General features: G+C 42.7%; 1 protein-coding gene across 19 annotated transcripts in view; it reads left to right on the forward strand.

The window, feature by feature from the left end:
• The window catches only part of RYR3 (ryanodine receptor 3), a 529,106-nt gene that overhangs the window by 355,462 nt on the left and 152,445 nt on the right, over positions 1-21,199 (forward strand). For all 19 annotated transcript variants that reach the window (XR_006704802.1, XR_006704801.1, XM_045450137.1 and 16 more), the window contains exons 37-38: positions 2,907-3,009; positions 4,591-4,728. Coding sequence is in view for 17 of the 19 variants with exons in the window: in XM_045450137.1 (XP_045306093.1) it covers positions 2,907-3,009; positions 4,591-4,728 (241 nt within the window). In the remaining 2 variants the exon portion in view is untranslated. The remainder of the gene's footprint in view (positions 1-2,906; positions 3,010-4,590; positions 4,729-21,199) is intronic.

Below are 21,199 nucleotides of genomic sequence, written 5' to 3' on the forward strand. Positions count from 1 at the left end.
CAAAAGTAGGTAAAACTAAGATTAGTCCAGTGGTCATTGGCATATTAGCCAGGCACAGTCAGTAAGCCTTTGACTTTAAAAAGGGCATCATTGGGGTACCTGGGTAGCTCAGTTGGTTAGGCTACCAACTCTTGATTTTTGCTCAGGTCATGGTCTCATGGTTCCTGAGTTTGAGCCCCACATTGGGCTTTGCACTGACGGTATGGAACCTGCTTGGGCTTAGAGTCTCTGTGTCTCTCTCTCTGTCTCTGTCTCTCTCTCTCTCTCCCTCTCTCTCTCTCTCTCCCCCCTCCTCCCTCTCCCCTTCTGCCCCTCCCTGCCTCTCTCTCAAAATGAGTAAACTTAAAGTAGTAGGTAGGTAGAAAAGGCATCATTAAAGGGTATGCCCTGTGCAGCAGAAAGTTCAGCTCACTCCACTTTTTTTTTTAATGTTTATTTATTTTTGAGAGAGAGAGTGCGAGCAGAGGAGGGGCAGAGAGAGAGGGAGATCCAGAATCTGAAGCAGGCTCCAGGGTCTGACCTGTATGCATAGAGCCCAATGTGGGGCTCGAACTCAGAACAGTGAGATCATGACCTGAGCCAAAGTCAGACACTAAACTGACTGAGCCACCTAGGTGCCCCACTCCTCTTTTGGTTTTCTGACCTGCCGGCTGGTGGGCCACTGCTTCCCAAGTATTCCACCTATGGCAAGATCTTTCAGCAAAGAATTCAATTGTCTGACTCTGAAACTAGATCTTCAGATCTTGTTTTTATTTCATAAACAACCTATCAATCTATGTTGATGTAACTACCATAATTTAACATTGGGGAACAACCACAAAAATTACTTTCCTAACCTATTTTATGGATATTATTTTATTACAGGCAACACTTCCACCAACTTCCAAAAAAACTGTTTGCAGTGGAAGCTTTAAATAAGCGTCTTCCTACCAACATTAAACACGGTTTTTCCGTGGTTTAATAAAAGAGATGGTGACGTTTTTTAATGTAGAAATTCTAAACAGAAGGAGAAAGTATCTTTGCCTGGTGTTCAGGTTACGCTGCCTGAGGCGAGCAAAGTGGAGAACATCACCCCTAGTTATTGTTTCAGTCCCTCCCAATATTCACTGCCTTGGGGTCATGGGTCTTTGGAAAGAATTGAGACATCCTGGAATCTGACCAGGAAATGAATGACCACACCCTTACCAACTTTTCATTAATCTCTGATAGCATTTCTTTGAATGTTAATGCTGCCGAGCACATACTAATGCTGACTTTGCCAGCAACAACAGAAATAGCACATTTTCTCATACTGTGTCACAATGAGTATCATACCTTGAAATATCATTTACTTCATCACTACTTCAAGATCACAGTGGATATGAGACTGCCACTAGATCTTTTTGTCCAATAGGTTAATAAACAAGTACGTGTTACTATATCACAGATTTCTTTTTTATGGTTTTTGATAACTAAATTTCAATAATGGTTTCTGTATGTAATTTTCTATATTTTATGTTACGTATTCAAAATACTAATTTAAGCAGTAATCGGGTGGGTTTTAACAGACTGTCAGAGTGGTCCATGGCATTAAAACAGTTAAGACTCCCTGAGACAAAACTAAAGGAAAAGATGAGTGTTTAACTACCTGTTGAAACCTGCATGTCAAAAAAAAAATTTTTTTTGTAGGTAAAGTTAAAAGCTCACTAAAACCTGGGAAATATATTTAGAGAACATGTTACAAAGAGTTAATAGTCTAGGGATGTGCAAAATACTGATTAATTTTTTTAATGTTTATTCAGTTTTGAGGGACAGTGATAGAGTGTGAGCACGGGAGGGGCAGAGAGAGAGGGAGATACAGAATCTGAAGCAGGCTCCAGGATCTGAGCTGTCAGCACAGAGCCTAACGCTGGGCTCGAACTCACAAACCGTGAGATCATGATCTGAGCCAAAGTCAGCAGCTTACCGGACTAAGCCACCCAGGCGCCTCCTGATTAATTTTTAAAAAGAAAATTACCCAAAAGAAAAAGGGAGAAAGAACATGAATGGGAAATTTATAAAATACTGAAATGAAAATGGTTCTTATGTGTGGAAAAACAAAATTCAACCTCACCAATTAAATGCAAATTAAAGCAACAGGGATGTGACATTTTTTACCCATTAAATTGGAAAATATTTGAAAGTGTGTTAACTCTCATTACTGTAATGGAGATGGCAAAGTAATACACACTCTTGAATAAATTTGGTTAAAATGCAAATTGTTGTAAGCCTTCTGGAGGGTGATTTGGCAATTCCTATTGAAAGCCATTAAAATGTGCAAACCTTTTGATCCAGTCATGTTGCTTCCAGGAGTTTATCCTTAAAAAAAAAAAAAAAAAAAAAAAAAGATCAGAGACGTGAACAAAAATTAGTTAAAAGGAAATTCCAAAAAACTTTATTTATTTATTTATAAGAACAAAAAAATGGAAACAATTTAAATATTTCTTAACAGGTCATTAATTTTACACCAATTGCTATTCATCTTATGATGAAATGCAGTGTACCTGTTAACAATCAATAAAAAAAGAAAATGCTCAAGATAAATTGTTAAGTGGGAAATCTGACCTCAAAAATGTTTATCTAGAGTATGCATGCTCTCAATCTATATACATAAAGCCTGGAAGTTATGAACTAAGTATCATTAAATATGGTTATCTTTGGGTAGTGGGATCACAGTAAGTTTTCTTTAGGTATTTCCAAATTTTGTGCAGTTAATAAATTAACATTATAATCAGAGAAAAGGTGAAAGCTACTTTTAAATATGGTCATCTTTACATAAAAGTTTGAGGTAGATAAAATTTGCAAAGAACGTTAGGTGTCTAAGGCAGGATCTGAGTTCTTTGGCCAACACCAAGAACCACTTACCCATTCTTCTTTGTCCCTCAAAGATCAACATGCTTCTTAACTTTCAACTGGGAGAGAATTGCCCCTGCCCAGAAGAGATCCGAGAGGAGCTATATGACTTCCATGAGGACCTTCTCATTCACTGTGGTGAGCTTCTGAGATGAAAGCTTTATCAAAGACAAGTCTGTTCACAATTCCTTCATTAGAAGCTAGTGGAGGTTGGGAAGACAGTTTTGTATTTAAAAGTGCGGTTGACCCTTTTTTAATATTATTTTTGCTTCCCTTCCCTTATGTTCATCTGTTTTGTATCTTAAATTCCACATGTGAGTGAAGTCATAAGATGTTTGTCTTCCTCTGACTAATTTTGCTTAGCATAATGCCCTCTAGTTCCATCCGCGTTGTTGCAAATGGCAAGATTTCATTCTTTTTGATTGTTGAGTAATAGGGGTTTGAGCTATGTGAGTCCATTTGTAATGCAGGATTTTGTTTCCATAAATAGAGTGCAGTACTCGAAGTGTATTTTCTCTTCCTTATGATTTTCTTAATAATATTTTCTTTCTCTGGTTTAATTTATTATAAGAATACAGTATATGATACATATCGCATTTAAAAATGCGTGTTAGTTGACTGTTTATGTTATCAGTAAGGCTTCCCATCAGGAGTATGCTATTCATAGTTAAGTTGTAGAGGGTCAGAGTTATATGTGGATTTTCTACTGTGTGGGTGAATGGTGCCCCTAACCCCTGCATTGTTCGAGGGTTAACTGTACATTTCTAACTGCTCAAGAAATGATTCTGCCTGGACTACTGGGGTCAGAGAAGATACAGAAAATAATTCTGGCATATATGCCATATCTATATATGGTGGAAACTCCTTCTACCAAGAAGAAATTTTGTTGAAATAGAAGAGAGTGAACAGGGTCTCTGAAGAAGGAAAATAACTGATAACTTGTGTAAACTTCACCCACTTTACTTAGATGGTTGGACTCTGCTCCCGGGTGAACCAAGATTCTGATCTCCTTTGCTTCTTATCTTTTGCAGTGATATAAATATGATAATGTATGCCCTTAACAATTCTAAACCACAGTCCCTACTTTAATACATAACTATTTTAAATAACAATTGTAAGCCTGCAGTCCCTCCTTTGATACGTAACTGCTGATTTTAAATTGTTCTCAGCATTTGTGCTGCTTGTACATGGATGGATTGACTAATATATGGGAAATAAGTGGTATTTTCATAGGAAATGACTCAATGTTAACTCTTTCTAGACGCTTTAGAGCCCTTTTAGGGTACAGGTTAGAATAAGTTAAATTTAGGGGCACCTGGGTAGCTCAGTCAATTAAAGCATCCAGCTAACTCTTGGTTTTGACTCAGGTCATAAACTCAATGGTTCATGGGATTAAGCCCTGCATCAGTCTCCATGCTGACAGCACAGAGCCAGCTTGTTCCCTCTCTCTCTCTCTCAAAATAAATAAATAAACTTCAAAAAAAAAAAAAGAGTTGATTTTAGGGTTTGAAATTACTTGGTGTTTTTGTATGTAAGGAATTATCTTTTTAAAATACTTTCCAAAAAGACATGCTGTAGGTAAATAATTATGGGAGGCTGCCTATAGCATCTTGAGAAAGTTCCAGAAGGGTAGGAAGCAGAGATTTATGTTCTTTCAATCTTACGGTGGTTATTTTTATGTACTGTTCAAGATTTTCACTCTGTTCTGTGACTTTCTAGGTGTTCCCCTGGAGGAGGAAGAAGAGGAGGAGGAAGACACATCCTGGGCTGGGAAACTCCGTGCCTTGGTGTATAAAATCAAAGGCCCTCCCAAGCCTGCAAAGGAACAGCCAACAGAGGAGGAAGAGAGATGCCCTAGTAAGTGACCATGCCTTTCAGTCCTCCTGACACAGTGCTCTTCTTTGACATAATGAAGAGAATTGGCTTTCTGACAAATGCTGTGTAAGAGGTGGACTGTCTAAGCTTCAAAGGAGACATCTGGGCATTCTTTTATAATTGGTGGTGGTTACTGTGTATTTGGAGCTATGCTTTTCTAATTTAAAGACCTTACTTTCAGAGCCTTTTGAAACCTGAGGGATCTGTTACTTTGGTTCTGCTCTTGTCTGTCTGGTTAAAAATGCCTATAAACAGATTTCTGTTCTTCTTTCTTTTAGGTTTCCATGGTCTCCGTCCTTCAATCATTGTTATTTCAATCATTTGCAGTGTTTCCTTAGAATTGCAAATTGCCCCAGTGAGGAAAAATAATAATATGAGGGGAGTAAAGGAAATAGGATGTGGGCTTTGGGGGTTGTTTTTGGAGTTTTGGCAATGATTTTCATAACGTAGCATCCTAGAGGACTTTGACCTTCCATTTTTCAACAATCCCAAACCTTGTCCAAATTCATTTCTCTAAGCCTTATAGATGTGACTCCTACCGTTGTGACTCATGTTGAAACAAGATTATAATTTGTTTTGTAGGGAAGTGTACTGTCCATAAACCATTAACATTTTAAGAAGAAGACTGTGTATTATATATAATCAATATGCTCTTCTGTCCAAAATTCTGCAAATATTTCATTTGTCTAAAGAAGGAACTTCTGAGGTTTAACATAATTGCCTTTTATCTTGTTCCTATTCCTATCCATTTTAAGTTTATTTATTTATTTTGAGGGGGACAGAGAGCACAGGGGAGGTGCAGAGAGAGAATTCCAAGCAGGCTCTGTGCTGTCAGTGTAGAGCCCAATCCAGGGCTCAAACTCATGAACCATGAGATCATGACCTGAGCCAAAATCAAGAGTTGGATGCTTAACCGACTGAGCCACCCAGGCATCCCTATTCTTAACCATTTTAAAACATGCTTTCAAATCATAGACTAGAGCAATAGACTGTCAAGCTGTGATTGGTTTGTCTGAGAACTCTACTTTGGGGTTCATAGATCTTATTGCCCTTTCTGTTGACCTTTCATCTTTGTCAGAATATCTCTGAAGGGAAAGAATCCTCACCATTTTTTCAGCACAAGTGTTAAAACCTCTGGAGAAGAGTATAGGATACTTGGAAGCAGTCATACTGCCAACCCTTAATCAGTGCTCTCCATCACCATATTTCTATGGGTGGGACTTTGATAAGGGCATGCCAGCAGGATTCTAAAAGCACAAAAATGAGTTTAGATTCCCTTTGTGGTTACTGCCAAAGCAGAACTAAAAATAGGCTGAGCTGACCCATATTACCTGCTGTGAGTCTATTTTGGAAGCGGATGCTTCTAATATAATGTGTCACCACTAGGGGTCCCACAAGGTGACCATTTCATGTGAGGTAAGTGGAGTCAGTCAGATGAAATCACTTGGCTGTGTGAAGTCTCCCTAAATCTAAGAATGGTGTCCAGGCTCCACAGTTTGCTACCTCGGGACTCAGGCTGGAAGACCATATTCTGCCTGTTCTGATAGAATGTGCAAACAAGTTGGCTCCAGTGTGAGAGTTCACGTCTTCTCCTCATGCTGCTTCCCTTCCAGAAGGAGAGTTGTGAGGGGCTCGCATATTGTGTCCTAAGTGTCCTATCCTGGATTTCGAGAAATAGATATGAAGGTGGTCAAGCGTGTCTAGGTGTCACCATGTGGGTCCTCTTCCAAATGTTCCAGAGACATAAAGCCTCTCACACAGGCCTGACATATGAGGAGAAAATCTTGGGAATGGTTTAACTGCCACACCACCGAAATTGGAGACAGTGTTTCTGAATACATAGCCAGTTGTGATAAAAGGGTCAAAATACTTTCCGGTATTAGTAACTTTGTCCACGTTATTATGTTATTACGTGACTGTTCTTACCCTTACATTTGATAAAATCCTGAAATTACAGAGAATAACATGGGAAAGGGAATTGACAATTCCTCAAGTACTTCACATGTTATTAGTTTATTACTAGTGTTTTTTTTTCACTCTTCTATCGTGTAGTTGATGAAAATAGGACTCTGAAGAATGAAGGGATACTTGTTCATTCATTTACTCTTGCCACCACTCCCTGGTTCCAGAAAACTTTCCAGGTGACTGAATGTCACTGGCACAAGGTAACTGAGCTGAGTAAAGCCGTGGCTTGCTTCACGTTTTCTGGCTCTGGTTTCGTGCTCTTTCCATTGTCCCGTGAAGCCTCTGACATAGCTATGGCATACCCAATGGCTTTTTAAAGCCATCATCTTTTTATCTGGCTTACTGCACTTGTGAGGTAACTCATGCTTGTGACCCAACAGAAATCAGAATTCTAACATGCCCAAGTTGACCAAGCCAAAGATCTGTACTCTCGGAGGGTTCAGGGTGGGTGGTACACTTCCTCCTCTATGAGCGGTTGGTGTTGGCCAATTGACCTGCAGGAAAACCTCACTTTTTCTAGAAAAGAGGAATCAACAGGGTCCTGAGCTTCATGAGAATCCTGCTAGCTGGCTCAGAGTTCCAAGGATCTGCTTAAACTAACTCTAAGCCATATTGTTGATGAAAGCTGTTACAATCTTTATTAAAAGATCATATGATAATGAAGAAGTAAAAAAGACCCAACAGTAGCAGCCTGCCACACTAAGTCACATTTCTCTGGCATATCCTAATCCAGCAAATTCCCGAGAAAATCTTTTGCCTGTTCTGAGCCAGGGCTTCTCACACATGACAGTTTAAGCAAGGTTTCTTGAATATAAATGTGTTGCCACTGAGTTACTCCTCCAGAAGAGACCAACCCGCTGTTTCTGCTAAATTCTGAAATTAACAAAATGAAGATCACCTGTCACTTTCCTGCTCCAAGTTGGTGTGTTCCTCTCTCTCTCTCATTCACTGAATGCCTTCCCGAAGCATGGAGGTTTTTCCATTATCTTCTCTCTACAAAGAAAGCTGCTACTTGTGTCCACTCTTGCCCCATTACCGAACAGCCTAAGAACCCAAACCGAAATTCTCTCCTGCCTAAATGCTGCAGCTTACTGAGTGCTGAGGAAGGGAAAATCCTGTTCACTACAAAAATAAGTCCTGGAGCCCAGCACAAATACGCAAAGTGGGATAATTCAGTGATAGATGCATCTGTGGCACTCAGGCAATATTTGTAAGCCTGTTCAGATTCTGTCCCACAAGCCTCTCCCCATGATGTACATGCACAGACACCTCCTCTGTGAAGTCTTTCTTTCAACCTCATCCTCCGTCCTTCGGCCCCAGCCATTCCACAGAATTTCTCACGGGGCCTGTATGACCTTCTGCCTTACGTGGAATGTCTGTGTCCCTGTTTGTTTTCTTCACTGGGTCTTTGTGCCACATTTAATTCATTGTCACAGATCTTTCCTTTCCGACCTCCAGTATATGTTAGTCATAGGCTCGTAAAGATGATGAAAATGAGGACCTTCTGAACAAAGGAGGAAATGGGTGTGGGCAGGAAACTCAATGTAATCATGAGGGTGACTATGGTAGAATAAAAGTGCAGATAAAATACAGGAGGTGGCCAGAGGAGGAATTGGGAAAATGTCCATAAAGAACATAGATCAGTAGATAAGATAAGGGACAGACATTTTTTAAAAGAATTTTTAAATGTTTGTTTGTTTTTGAGAGAGAGAGACAAGAGTGTAGACCAAGAAAGGGCAGAGAGAATGTGGGAGACACAGACTCCGAAGCAGGCTCCAGGCGCTAGCTGTCAGCACAGAGCCCGACACGGGGCTCGAACCCACGAACCGTGAGGTCATGACCTGAGCCGAAGACTAGTGCTTAACTGACTGAGCCACCCAGGTGCCCCAAGAAGGGACAGACATTGTTGATGAAAAGATCAGCTTCAGTGAAGGTCCCCACGAGAAAAGTTCAGGTCATAGTCCAGGAGCAGCAACCAGTTGAGATTGGTTGAATTCTAAAAGGAAAAGAATGGGGTAGAGGGTAGTAGAGTGGTGTTAGGACAGAGTGGCTGGAAAATCCAATCACTCAACTACAGTTAGCCTTAGAGTGTGACCTATCACTTGTATCCATTTGCAGGGAGGGAGGGGTTAACATTTACATGGTACCCGCTGTGTCCTGAGCCTTGGGTGAAGCACTTCTCTGTTACCTCATGTAATTCTCACAATAGGCAGTAGCTGAAGTAGATGATTTTATTCCTATTTTCTAATTGAAGAAAGTGAAGTGAAGAGTGAAGTTTCTTAATCTTCTTAAAACCGAAGTTGCTTAATCCTAAGCAACTTTATAGGGTCACACAGTAGTGGCATAAAAGTTCAAACCATTGTTACCTGGGTCTAGTTGCCATCCATATTATTTATATAATAATATCCTGCGCCCCCCTTACTCCCCATCAGGCAGTGGCTATGAAAGGTCTTTGAGGACTAAATTCTTCATTTACTCAAAGTAGTGAGGTAGTTAGGAGCATAGGGCTCTAGACTTAGGCCACCTGGTCTTAAATTCTTGCTCTGCCACACAATCTCGGTAAGACTGAGCATGTGATGGCCTCTCTGTGCCTCAGTTGTCTCATCTGTAAAACGGACATGGCACTAATACCTTACTTAGTTGACATGAAGATTAAATTAGTTAAAAATTCAAAGTATTTTTAAGTGTGACTGGCATAGAGTATGCACTTAATTTTAACTATATTTGGCATTAAAACGTTTGGGGATGCCTGGATGGCTGGTCAGTTAAGCATCTGACTCTTGATTTCAGCTCGGGTCATGATCTCACAGTTGGTGAGATCAAGCCCCATGTCGGGCTCTGTGCTTACAACATAGAGCCTGCTTGGGATTCTCTCTCTCTCCCTCTCTCTGCCCCTCCCCTGCTTCTGTGCTCACTAGCACACGCTCCCTCTCTCTCTCTCAAAAATAAATTTAAAAAATGGTAATCACTTACCATTTCTCAGGCACTGTATCACACACTAGTTAATTCTGCTTTAACAGGATAGGAATCTAAAGGATTGCAGTGCAGGGTCACTGGAGGCATGGAGCCCATGAGATGTCATTGCAGTGCTCTAGATGAGAAGCTCCAAGGACTTGAATTAAGGATGGTGTGGTGGGTAGGATAATGGCCCCAACAATGTCCCCGTCCTAATTCCTGGAACCCATGTATTAAATGGTAAAGGAAAATTTAGGGTGCAAACACAGTTAAGGCTGTTAATTAGCTGACCTTAAAATAAAGAAATCTCCTGGATTACTGGAGTAGACCTAAAATAATCACAAGGCATTGTGGTAGACACTTCACGTTAGCTCCCCTGATTTACCCCTTGCAGCAAACAATTAGGCTCGGTGACAGCCAGGTTCCCATTTTGCATGTCAGGCAATGGAGAGAGAAGCAAAATAATTTGGACAAGGTTTCTACACCAAGTTAGAACTGGCCCAGACTGGGATCATGTTCCATGCCCAGGGCCCACACTCTTTCAGAGCACCGTGTAGGGGTGCCTGGGACGGGGCCGTGGGGGTGGCAGGACAGGGGTGGGGAGCACAGACCTTGAGGACCTATGGTCTATAGCTCACCTCATCCTCGGTCTATTCTCCAGACTGAATACACACAGGAACTGAAATAAAAGTGATTCGATTGCTTTTCTAGAAGAGTCAAGACAGAGACCTCAGGGCCCCGAGCCCTTTGCTGTCCGGTTTCCGCCCCATCTTCGTGTCAGGGATTTCCTTCCCAAACACATGAGCAGCCACAGCTGTTCTCTGTGCTCTTCTCCCCGGCGTCGTCATTGGTCATTTAATCTCTGGAATGTTTTTGAGAAAGTGATTATGAGGCTGGTTGGCTGATTCCAAAAACAACAGGCTAATTATCTCCGTATGATGGATGAGACCCCAGGGGGCAGCAGAGATGGAGTGGCAGCAGCCAGCTTCACCGCTCAAGCCCAGTGCGCTGGCGGCTGGCGGGGCGGCCTCGGGTGCCGACGGCGTGTCCGGCTGGCTGGGGAAACGGTCCTGGGGGTGCAGCACTTTGCTTCCACGCTTGTCTCCACCCTCCCCGATGGGAGGCTCTGGCCAAGGCAGAAAACCGCTGAGGAGGGAAATTTAGAAACGGGTTCAGCAGAAATATACATCAGCCATGTGGCCATCCACGCACAGCCTTCCCTGAGAGCCACGTTCAAGGGCAGCCGGGCCAGCCTGACTGGGGGGATTGTGGGGTTCACACCAGTTGTGCATAGAGGCACGAGGCGCCATCTCCAGTGCTGCTCGTCCCGTGCAGCACGCCCAGCCATGGCTGCCTCAGCGGACCCCCTAGTTACAGGTTTGTTTCTTAAATTGAACTGCTTCTTTGCCTAAAGAAGGGATAGAGTGAGGATCAGGCTAACATGGCCCTCACTGTGGGGGAAACTCGGTCCCTGCCACATCTGTCTTGTCTTACACAGTGGTTGTAAGGAATAAATGACGGGGTGCCTGGGTGGCTCAGTTCTTTGAGTGTCTGGCTCTTGATTTCAGCTCGGGTCATGATCCCGGGGTGGTGGGATGGAGCCTGGTGTCAGGCTTGAGGTTCTCTCTCTCCCTCTGTCCCTCTCCCTCTCTGTCCCTCCCCTGCTCATGCATGCCAAATCAATCAATCAATCAATCAATCAAATGTCTACCTTAACCAAAAAGGAATAAATGATAACTCAGGTACAGCATTTAGCACAGGGTCTGATGCACAGGAAGCTCTTAGTGAACATTGGCTATAATTTCTGTGATAAGAACTAGAATGTTTTAGCAGGCAGCTTGAACTTGTACCCTATTCCCCTGCCAATAGAGGAGACAGGTGTACACATCCAAAAATTAAATACAGAGCTCGGATGAAGGGAGGCTGGGTGCCCTCACGGGTTGTCCGGGGCCGGCCTTGGACCATCACACGCCGTTCGCTGGGTCTCTGGCAGCGGTGTCCTGATGAGTAAATGGAGAAAGGAGCAGCTCCAAGAGCAGTGCTCCAGACTGTCTTTACAGGCTTCTCCCTTTCAGGTTTCCAGAAAGCCTCGTCATCTTGTCCTCCACGATCCCGGTAATATTCTCGTTCCAGTGAAACTAAGCAAAAGTGGCACTGACTGTACCTCCTGGGCCAGGGAGGCCCCGGGAAGGCACAGAGAAATTAGCGTGATGAATTTTCCAAGTCTCCTCAGAGTCCATGGGTTTAACTTTCTCCCTGACCTTCGCTGCTAATAAATAGTAGGTGTTTGGCCACTTTGTGAAGCAGACCAGACTTTCAGCCCAGAGGGAAGCTCTGGGGCACAGAGCACAGAGGGCATGAGACCTTCATATTCAGTCTTACCCACTAACTCAAGAGGGTGTTACTGTGCTCTTGGACCCCTGACGGGGGAAAGGTCCTTTCTCTGTCAGCATTCAAGACAGCCGTCAAAAGAGCCATCAAGCTGCCACCGCTCATCTCCCCCATGTGAGTGATTCATGGTATACGGTGATGCCTCAGCCCTGGCCATTTGCTGTGGTCACTGACCGCTGGATTTTAACATTTTGTTTTATTTCTTTGATCTCCAGTTTTGCTATTAATAAAAGCAAGCTGGGTGACATCCTGATATGACAGGTGGGCACTAGAAGGTGGGGGTAAAATTCTTGGTGCTCATTGCTTTAACCCAGTGAACCCGGTAAAATCTGCCATTTTAATTAGTACAACCCTTTCCAATAGCTCAACAGGTTAGGTAAACATAGAGTTCTAGAGTATTAAGCCACCTGTGACTTGGTAGAAATGCATAGGGACGCAGAGAGGTAAAGTGACTTGACCAAGGTAACACAGCCAGAGCCAGAACAAAGAAGCCAGCACTCTTGTCACTACATCAGCTGTCCATTCACTTCCTTCAGCATGAACTTTCTTTCGCTAACTTGATTTTATTGGTGAAGAGATCAAAGCTCTGGGAATGTGAATAATCTTCCTAGCTCAGCATCAGCTACAAAAAGACCCAAAACTTTATGATTTTATTTATTTCTGAATCCACATCATTGTTTAAAAGAGCATCTAGGCAGTATAATATGAATTTAAAGCAGTAATAAGGATAGGTATTTTTCCGGATTTTGTGAAGCTATAGAAAGTAAGCAGCTCTCAGCCAGAAAAGTAGATTAGTTTAGATTCCAGCAGCCGAGGTTTGGATCCCAGCTCTGTCATTTACTAAGTGTGATGTTGGGCCAGTTTCTAAACCTCCATATGTTTCCATTTTCTTGTCTGCAAAATGAGAGTAATGATGTCCCTACCTCATGGGGGCAGGGAGATAAGGATTCCGTGAAATACTGCTCGGTGTAATGTTCCAGTACTTAGAGGTTGGTATGCCTCCCAGCTTCTGAAGCGGATATACAAAGTGTGAGTCCTAAGAACTTGGTCTCCACATTTATTATTTCAGATGTTTGCAGCAAAACAGAACAGAAAATCCAACTCAGGTAGAGTAGCCAGTAAAAGGCTTCCTGGACTGGTGTACCTGGAAGGTAGAGATGGAGCCAGCCAGCGGGTTGAGTGAAACCCGTGGCTTTGCTCCTTCTTCCCACGGCTGCTCCTGTTCTAGCTCTGCCCTCAGGCTGGCAGCAGGGTGGGGGCTGCAACTCTCGGCCTCATATCCACGTGCCACAGTGTCCAAGGGAAAAGCAAGACCATTTCTCCTGCCCAGGTATTGGAAGCAAGGATTCTGAGATTACCTTTGATCGGAGAACTTGGTCGCGGGCCAGCTTACGAACCATTGAGCGTGACCTAGAAAATAAAATGTGCTGGATGATGGATGTCAGCAGAGCCTACCTGTGGAGTGGGATTGGGTCAGTGTTCATGGGCCATAAGAGGGAGAGGCAGATAGCTATGCAAAATCAAGTTCTATTAAGAAGAAGGAAGGAGATGGGGCGCCCGGGTGGCTCAGTCGGTTAAGCATCCAACTTCGGCTCAAGTCATGATCTCACGATTCATGGGTTCCAGCCCCACATCGGGCTCTGTGCTGACAGCTGGGAGCCTAGAGCCTGCTTCAGATTCTGTGTCTCCCTCTCTCTCTCTGCCTGCCCCCCACTCTCTCTCTCTCTCTCTGCCCCTCTCTCACATGCTGTCTCTCTTTAAAAATAAACGTTAAGGGGCGCCTGGGTGGCGCAGTCGGTTAAGCGTCCGACTTCAGCCAGGTCACGATCTCGCGGTCTGTGAGTTCGAGCCCCGCGTCGGGCTCTGGGCTGATGGCTCAGAGCCTGGAGCCTGTTTCCGATTCTGTGTCTCCCCCTCTCTCTGCCCCTCCCCCGTTCATGCTCTGTCTCTCTCTGTCCCAAAAATAAATAAACGTTGAAAAAAAAATTTTTTTTTAAATAAAAAAAAAAATAAAAATAAACGTTAAAAAAAATTTTTTTAAAGGAAGGAGCAAATGGATTCTTGATATGTGGTTAGGAATATTCATGATGCCATGATGGCTGTCATCTTCCAATACTCAGTGGTTGGTGCTGGAATGCAGGCGGTTCTAGCTCTTGACGTCCAGAGGGAGAGTAGAGGCCACAAAGCTGTGTTACAGGAACTAAGGAACGTGCCCTCTGCACTCTGTGTACATTATCTGATGGGCCATAGCGGTTGTGCAATTGGTGCTTTCTGCATTTAATGTTGTTCTGGTTTGACGCAAGCTCTGGGCAAGACCCAGGCAGTTCAAGGTGTCGGTAGCCCTGTCACTCTGGTTTCCTCAGCAAAAACAGAACTGGATCTCTCTCAGGACCCAGCTTCTATGAGCTCTTCTGTAGCAGCTTGGTCACTGAGCCTCTCCAGTCTGATCTGGAGAGCTTCAAGTATTCTCAACCAGGACTTTGTACCAGTGGGAGTATATTAGTTCTCTAATATACGGCAATGAATTACCGTGAACTTAATGGCTTCACACAATGCGAATTTATTATCACCCAGTTCCGGAGTTCACGAGTCTAAAATGGGTTAGTAGTATCGCATTCCTTCTGGATGCTCTAGGAGAAGATCCATTTCTTGAATTTGCCACATCGCAAAGGCTACCTGCATTGACTAGTGGCTCTTTCCAGCAATGGTACCAGTGCGATCTCTTCTGTCATCACAGCTCCTTCTAGGACTTTGACCCTCCTGCCTCCTTCTTAGAAGAACCCTTGTGATTATCCTGAGCCCACCTGAGTAATAATTCAGGATAATCTCCCCATCTCAAGGCCCTTAATTTAATCACAAACGCAAAGTGCCTTTTGCCATCTAAGGTAATATATTCACAGGTTCTGAGAATTAGGAGGTGAACATTTTGGGGAGGTCATTCTTCAGCCCACCACAGGGGAAGAAAGCAGAGGTCAAAATACACGCATTCTTTATGCTTGGAAATGATCTACCACCTGTTAATGCCTCCAGAGCATTTACAGCATATCACGAGCTGACTTTTTAATCACCTAGAATTTAAAAATAAGTGCACATAATTTAGATGCACATAATTATTTTTCTTTTCCCATTGTAAGCACGAGTATTATAAATTGCTTTCTAAGTTGAGACTAAGTACAGTGCAATTGTGTTTGCTCCCTCTTGTCAACATAATTGGAAGATGTTTTCTTCCAAACTGACCCAGACGGAAGAACACACTCACAGAAATGTAACACCAGCTTAGGTTTGGGATCCGTAAGCTTCAGGGATTTGCTTTGCCAGTGGCCAACATCTGCTCTTTGATAATCATGTATTTCAGGACACGATGGCCACTTGGACTGATCTAAATTTAGAGATGAAAAGGAAGAATTCTTTCCAGACCTCAGTAGCTTAAAACCTGTACCATGAGAGTAGATGATCTTTTTCTCATTGGAATTGCAATTGCGAAGCTGGTAATTTGATCATTTAGAGAAGCGTTTCGCCAAATATAGTGGGTAACTCTGGGGAACCTTCTTGTAAGTGTCACAGAACTTAGGCTTGGGGTTTGAGGATCAATAGTAGGTTACAGAATGACAAGTGGAGACCAGTAAACAACCTAACAATAAATCATAGCTGAGCCTCCGCACTGATGTACTAAGGCTAGCTCTAACTTAAGGGCACTTGTAATCCTTTTTTCTTGTAAGTAATGTCTGGCTAGTCCAGAAATCAAGTAGCAGAGTAGCTATTTTTCTTTGAAAGTGTCTTTCAGGCATCAAGTTTCCCCTAAACAATACAGTACCTTAGAAATATTTCACTTTTGAGTTAGCCTAAACAATTATTTAAAATGCAGTTTCTAGATGGTGTATCTGATATAATTGCCTAACTGTGACTATCCCTAATTACACTAATTACAAAAGTGGGGCAAGTTAGAATGTTAATAATTTCTTAAATGAAGCCATTTATAATTATCAAGGGAACTATATGTACATGACTAGCTTCATTAAGACATTCTGTTTTGTAGGATTCACATCTCATCACGAAACAAATGTTTGGTTACACTTTTTTTTTTCTTTTTGAAAAGAACACTGTAGCTGTTTAAAAACCTCATGAGCTTGGGGCGTCTCAGTGGCTCAGTCGGTTTAGTGTCTGACTCTTCGTTTTGGCTCAGATTATGACCCCAGAGTCATGGGATCATGCCCTATGTTAGGAGCCTGCTTAAGGTTCTCTTTCTCCTCTCTCTCTTCCTCCCTCCCTCTGCCCCTGTTTACCACTTGTTCTCTCTCATGTGCTTGTGCTCTCTCGCGCGCTCTCTCTCTCTCTCTGAAATAAGAACAAAAAACCTCCTAAACTAAACCATCTAGTGCATTTGGCAAGACCTTTTTGAAACAGATAAGTCATGAATGAAAAATCCTAGAGTTGTAGCAAAGACTGTGGAAGCAACTTTATTACATCTGGCGGGGGTTCTTTTTTTATTTTTTAAAGTAGGTTTCACACCCAGTGCAGAGTCCAACACAGGGCTTCAACTCACAACCCTGACATCAAGACCTGATCTGAGATGAAGAGTCAGACATTTAGGGGCACCTGGGTGGCTCAGTCAGGTAAGGTTCTGACTTTGGCTCAGGTCATGATCTCATGGTTTGTGAGTTCGAGCCCCACATCGGGTTCTGGGCTGACAGCTGAGAGCCCGGAGCCTGCTTCGGATTCTGTGTCTCCCTCTCTGTCCCTCTCCTGTTCATGCTCTGTCTCTCTCTCTCAAACATAAATGAACATTAAAAAAAAAAAGACGCTTAACTGACTGAGCCACCCAGGCACCTCTGTGGTAGGGGTTCTGAGTAGAGTTATGAGGCACATGTACTTGGGGGCGTGTGCATGTGTCAGGGAATAAAATGAGGCCGTACATAATAGCAAACAGTAGAGTTAACTTCCCCACTTCACCCTTACCTTTCTCCTGGAGTCTTTGCTCCTCAGGAGTCATGTTTCTTATGCATACTGAAATGTCTTTTTAGTTATTAAAGGCCAGCATTTCCAAAGATGAGCTTAGAAAAGCAACAGAAATGAAATCAGTATTTAGTTGCAACTGCTGTTAATATATTTGTGGTTATGAAAGAGGTATAAATATATCTCAAGCATTGACTCCCTTTGCTGTTTGAAGGTCCTACCAAATTTGTTGGCATTCCACCACTGATAGAAAAACATACAAGTATTTACTACAGGGACTACTTGTATGGATCAGCTCTTGAAAGACCGCATTCCAAAATAGCCATAGCCAAGGGTGGTGTCTTTCCTATCAGATCACTTCATGCATTCCTGGGAGGGGCCCTCTTTATGTTAGAACTCTTTCTTCCCTGCTTCTTTAGTCGCTGTGTAATGTGACCTCTTCAAGAAGTGGGAAGAGCTTTAGATGAAGGACCCACTGGGGAAAAAAGTAAGAGAGGAAGATCTGATCATGTCTTTAATTTCTTTTGAGTTTTTGTATTACTAGAGAAATTGTGGCTTTCTATGAATTGTCTGGTTTCCTAAATGTCTTGGACAATGCAGTTTTACCCATTATCTTACTGGTTACTCCTCATTAAATGCCTCACACATGTATTTAGTTTCCCCAACTAAGAGGCTTCGGGTAATCCCTGGGTCTCAAAATAGTTTCATACAGACTACTTACCTCAGTGTTGGGCACTTAACAGAAAACACTACTCAATTAGTTAGCTTGTTAGGAGTTGATACAATTGGAGTTAACTCCACTGCTAAGATGAGGACAGCAAGAACTTGCAAATGAGCCATGTCCTGAGGCCCAGGTACCCAGTGACTCCAGAGCAAAGCTTTTTTTTTTTTCTTTTTTTCTTTTTTTTTTGAGAGAGAGAGAGAGAGAGAGAGAGAGAGTGAGTGAGCAGGGGAAGGGTAGAGAGAGGTGGGGAGAAAGGATCTGAAGCAGACTCCATGCTGACAGCAGTTTTAAATTCTAACTCAGTAACATTGGTAGATATATTCCACATAAACTAAAGTTTTTTGAGGGATTTGATAATTTTTACAGAGTGTAAAAGGGGTCTTGAGACCAGAAAGTTGGAAAAGCATTGATTTGTACAGAAGGGTCTATGTTGAGGTGATGGCCATGATCAGAAAGCAAAGCTTTCTGTCCAGTTACGATGGAGCCCTGTTCCATTAGGCTGTGTGATTGTAATCAAATATCTCTGGTCTGAACTGGGAAAGCGACAGCTTAGGAAGCCATCCATATTTCTGGATTGGAGGTAGATGAAATGTGGGAATAAGGTGAGTGAGACACCTCATACTGAGAAATAAATGAGGGTTAAGGAACCATTTGAATCTTGGCAGTTAGGAAGGATTCTGGCCGTTGTTCCTCCATCACCGAGGGGCTCCCTGCCAGCCTGAAGGGCTCTAGCTGCTTCCCTCTTTATATCAATTTGGGTTCAAGATCCGTCATCTCCAGAGCAAGGAGCGGGGTAGGTGGCTTTCACATCAAGGCCACAGGGTCGTGGTTGGCCTGCTTGTAGCCAGGACAGTTGGACACACAGAGAAATGGGCTGTAGGATAGGGAGGCATTTAATTCTTAGCCCCACATTAGCTGACCCTTCAGCAATGACATTACTCTCACTAATACTGGAAATCCAGGCTGTTACCTACAGAAAGCTTTGCTCTACAGGCTCCTGGGTGGCTCAGTGGGTTAAGCAGCTGACTTCAGCTCAGGTCATTATGTCACTGTTTGTGAGTTCGAACCCCACATTGGTCTATGCACTGATAGCGTGGAGCCTACTTGGGATTCTCTCTCTTTGCCCCTCCCCTGTGCATGCGTGCGTGCTCTCTCTCTCAAAATAAACGTTTTTAAACAACCCATTACATGTTATGTAAATAATATATTTCTGTGAGAAATGATTTAATTTTTCAAAACAAGAATAAGGAGAAGAGTGACATTGTTTTGTATTTTTGTAAATCTCTAATGAAGATTAATAATAGAAGATGAGCTGGGTTCTTATACCTGGTTAAAAAATAGGGAGATGGGGTGCCTGGGTGGTGCAGTCGGTTAAGCCTCCGACTTCAGCCAGGTCACGATCTCGCGGTCCGTGAGTTCGAGCCCCGCATCAGGCTCTGGGTTGATGGCTCAGAGCCTGGAGCCTGTTTCCAATTCTGTGTCTCCCTCTCTCTCTGCCCCTCCCCCGTTCATGCTCTGTCTCTCTCTGTCCCAAAAATAAATAAACGTTGAAAGAAAAAATTAAAAAAAAAAAAAAATAGGGAGAAAACTGGCCTCAAAGAGATATATAGCTGGAAAGGGGGAGAGTATTTTAATAACCTTCTCAGATAATTGCACATAGTCTTCTTCGATACTACCTCAAAATTCAACAAGTAATAGGTTCTCAAAAGTTCACTGCCATGTAGAACCTGCAACCTCATTAAGGAAATGTTTGTACTTGGTTATATGAAAACTCATTGGTGTGTCTTTGATCTTGAAGGGATCTTTTACCCATGAATGTTTTCGTAACATCATGGTTTGGTCATCGGGAAATTATTGCCTCACCAAGTTACGCAGAACTTCCAAATGTTGACATACTTCATTATAAAATATTTTAGAAATCATATTTGTTAACATTAATGATGTAATGAGAAGGCCTTTAAGTACTGGGAAGCTGTCACACTCACTGTGCAGATAAACGTTTTCTAAAATTCTGGTTTTTACTTGAAAGCTCAGATTATGTTACTGGCAAAAGATACCATCCGTTGTTTTCCTTGAAGTGATGAGCTTACTTCCTTCATTTGTAAAGACATGTCTGTCATTCACCCAAGTCTGATTAGCCAGCCCAGTTTGTCTGCCGTTCTTTTCATTAAAAATAGCATTCCATGAAATGAGCAGCCAGGTTAGCTCATAACTCAAGCCACCACACAAGTGCTTCTCCTCACGAAATCCTCTGACCTTTCATTTGGGGATGTGCTGTGCACATACTTCCCTTTTTGTCCCACAGGAGGTTGGAAAGATGTACATTGAAATTGTTATTAACGAAATATAAATTTTTTATATTTCCTATAGGACACTCTTACGTGAAACTGAGCATCTTTCTGGGGGTGTGTTGGTAAAGGTTGATGTTTGGTGCTATTGCCTAGATTCCCGCTAAGGCACCACCCCTTTTTACCCACCATGCTTCTCCACCATCAGGGCAGCTGTCAACACAGTGAAAAAGGCAAAAAACATCTTAGAGTTATTATGAAAATCCATCTGGCCTTGCAAACCACCTAAAGGGCCTTGGGATCCCTAAGGGTCTGTGGCCCACACTTTTACAAAGTCTGATATCGATAGCAGAATAGTTAACCTTTATTAAGCTCACGTATGTGCCAGACATAGTTATATGCATTAGTTATTTTAATCTTCAGCTGTATATGGAGAGCCTACCACATGCTAGAAAGTGTATTATTTTTAACCTCTGGACCCCGGTACATTTATGCTACTCTGCAGCTAGTTCATGGGAGCTAATTAAAATCTGAGGAATTTTCAATAGCATCACTGCTGGGGGTGCCAACTCCATTTTTTCAGGCCCGAAAGTGTTCAGAGGACTAGAAAGTCCTCAATTCAGCCAAGTTTGCTTGGTGGCTGCTGGGTCTCTAGCATATGTCAGGCCACCAAAGATGCTATGCTTCCAGGGCTCTTGTGGGGATATTTCCTCCCCCGCCACCTCTCCCAAGTTTTCTTTCTTCTTGTAGTTACTCTTTCTCTCCCTTCCTGGACCTCGGTCTCATAATTGGAAACCCCATCCTACAAGAATGGCCTTCAATGTCATGCCTTCCACTAAATGACATCTGTCCATCCAAAACATGACCATGAGTCTTGCTTTTTCTTTCAGGGTCTTGGGGCCACGTTTTGTTTTGTTATTTGTTGTTGTTTTTTGTTGGCTCTTTTTGTTTTGTTTTGTTTTTGTATTTTAACCAAGCTTCCGCTTGGTCACACACACATAATGGCTTATCCCGTTCTCTCATACTTACTGGAAGGCTGACCTGGACAGAGAACCCGTGGGGTGCTTCCTGCTCTACTCTTTGAAATAAAGGGCTGTCTCCTTTCTCATTTGCCCTCTAGAGAGGTGTTTGGCTGTGAATGTTCCATTCTCTATAAACGTTGATTTGGATTATTAAA

The sequence above is a fragment of the Leopardus geoffroyi genome, chromosome B3 (genome assembly GCF_018350155.1).
Source record: "Leopardus geoffroyi isolate Oge1 chromosome B3, O.geoffroyi_Oge1_pat1.0, whole genome shotgun sequence".
NCBI classification, from domain to species: Eukaryota; Metazoa; Chordata; class Mammalia; order Carnivora; family Felidae; genus Leopardus; species Leopardus geoffroyi.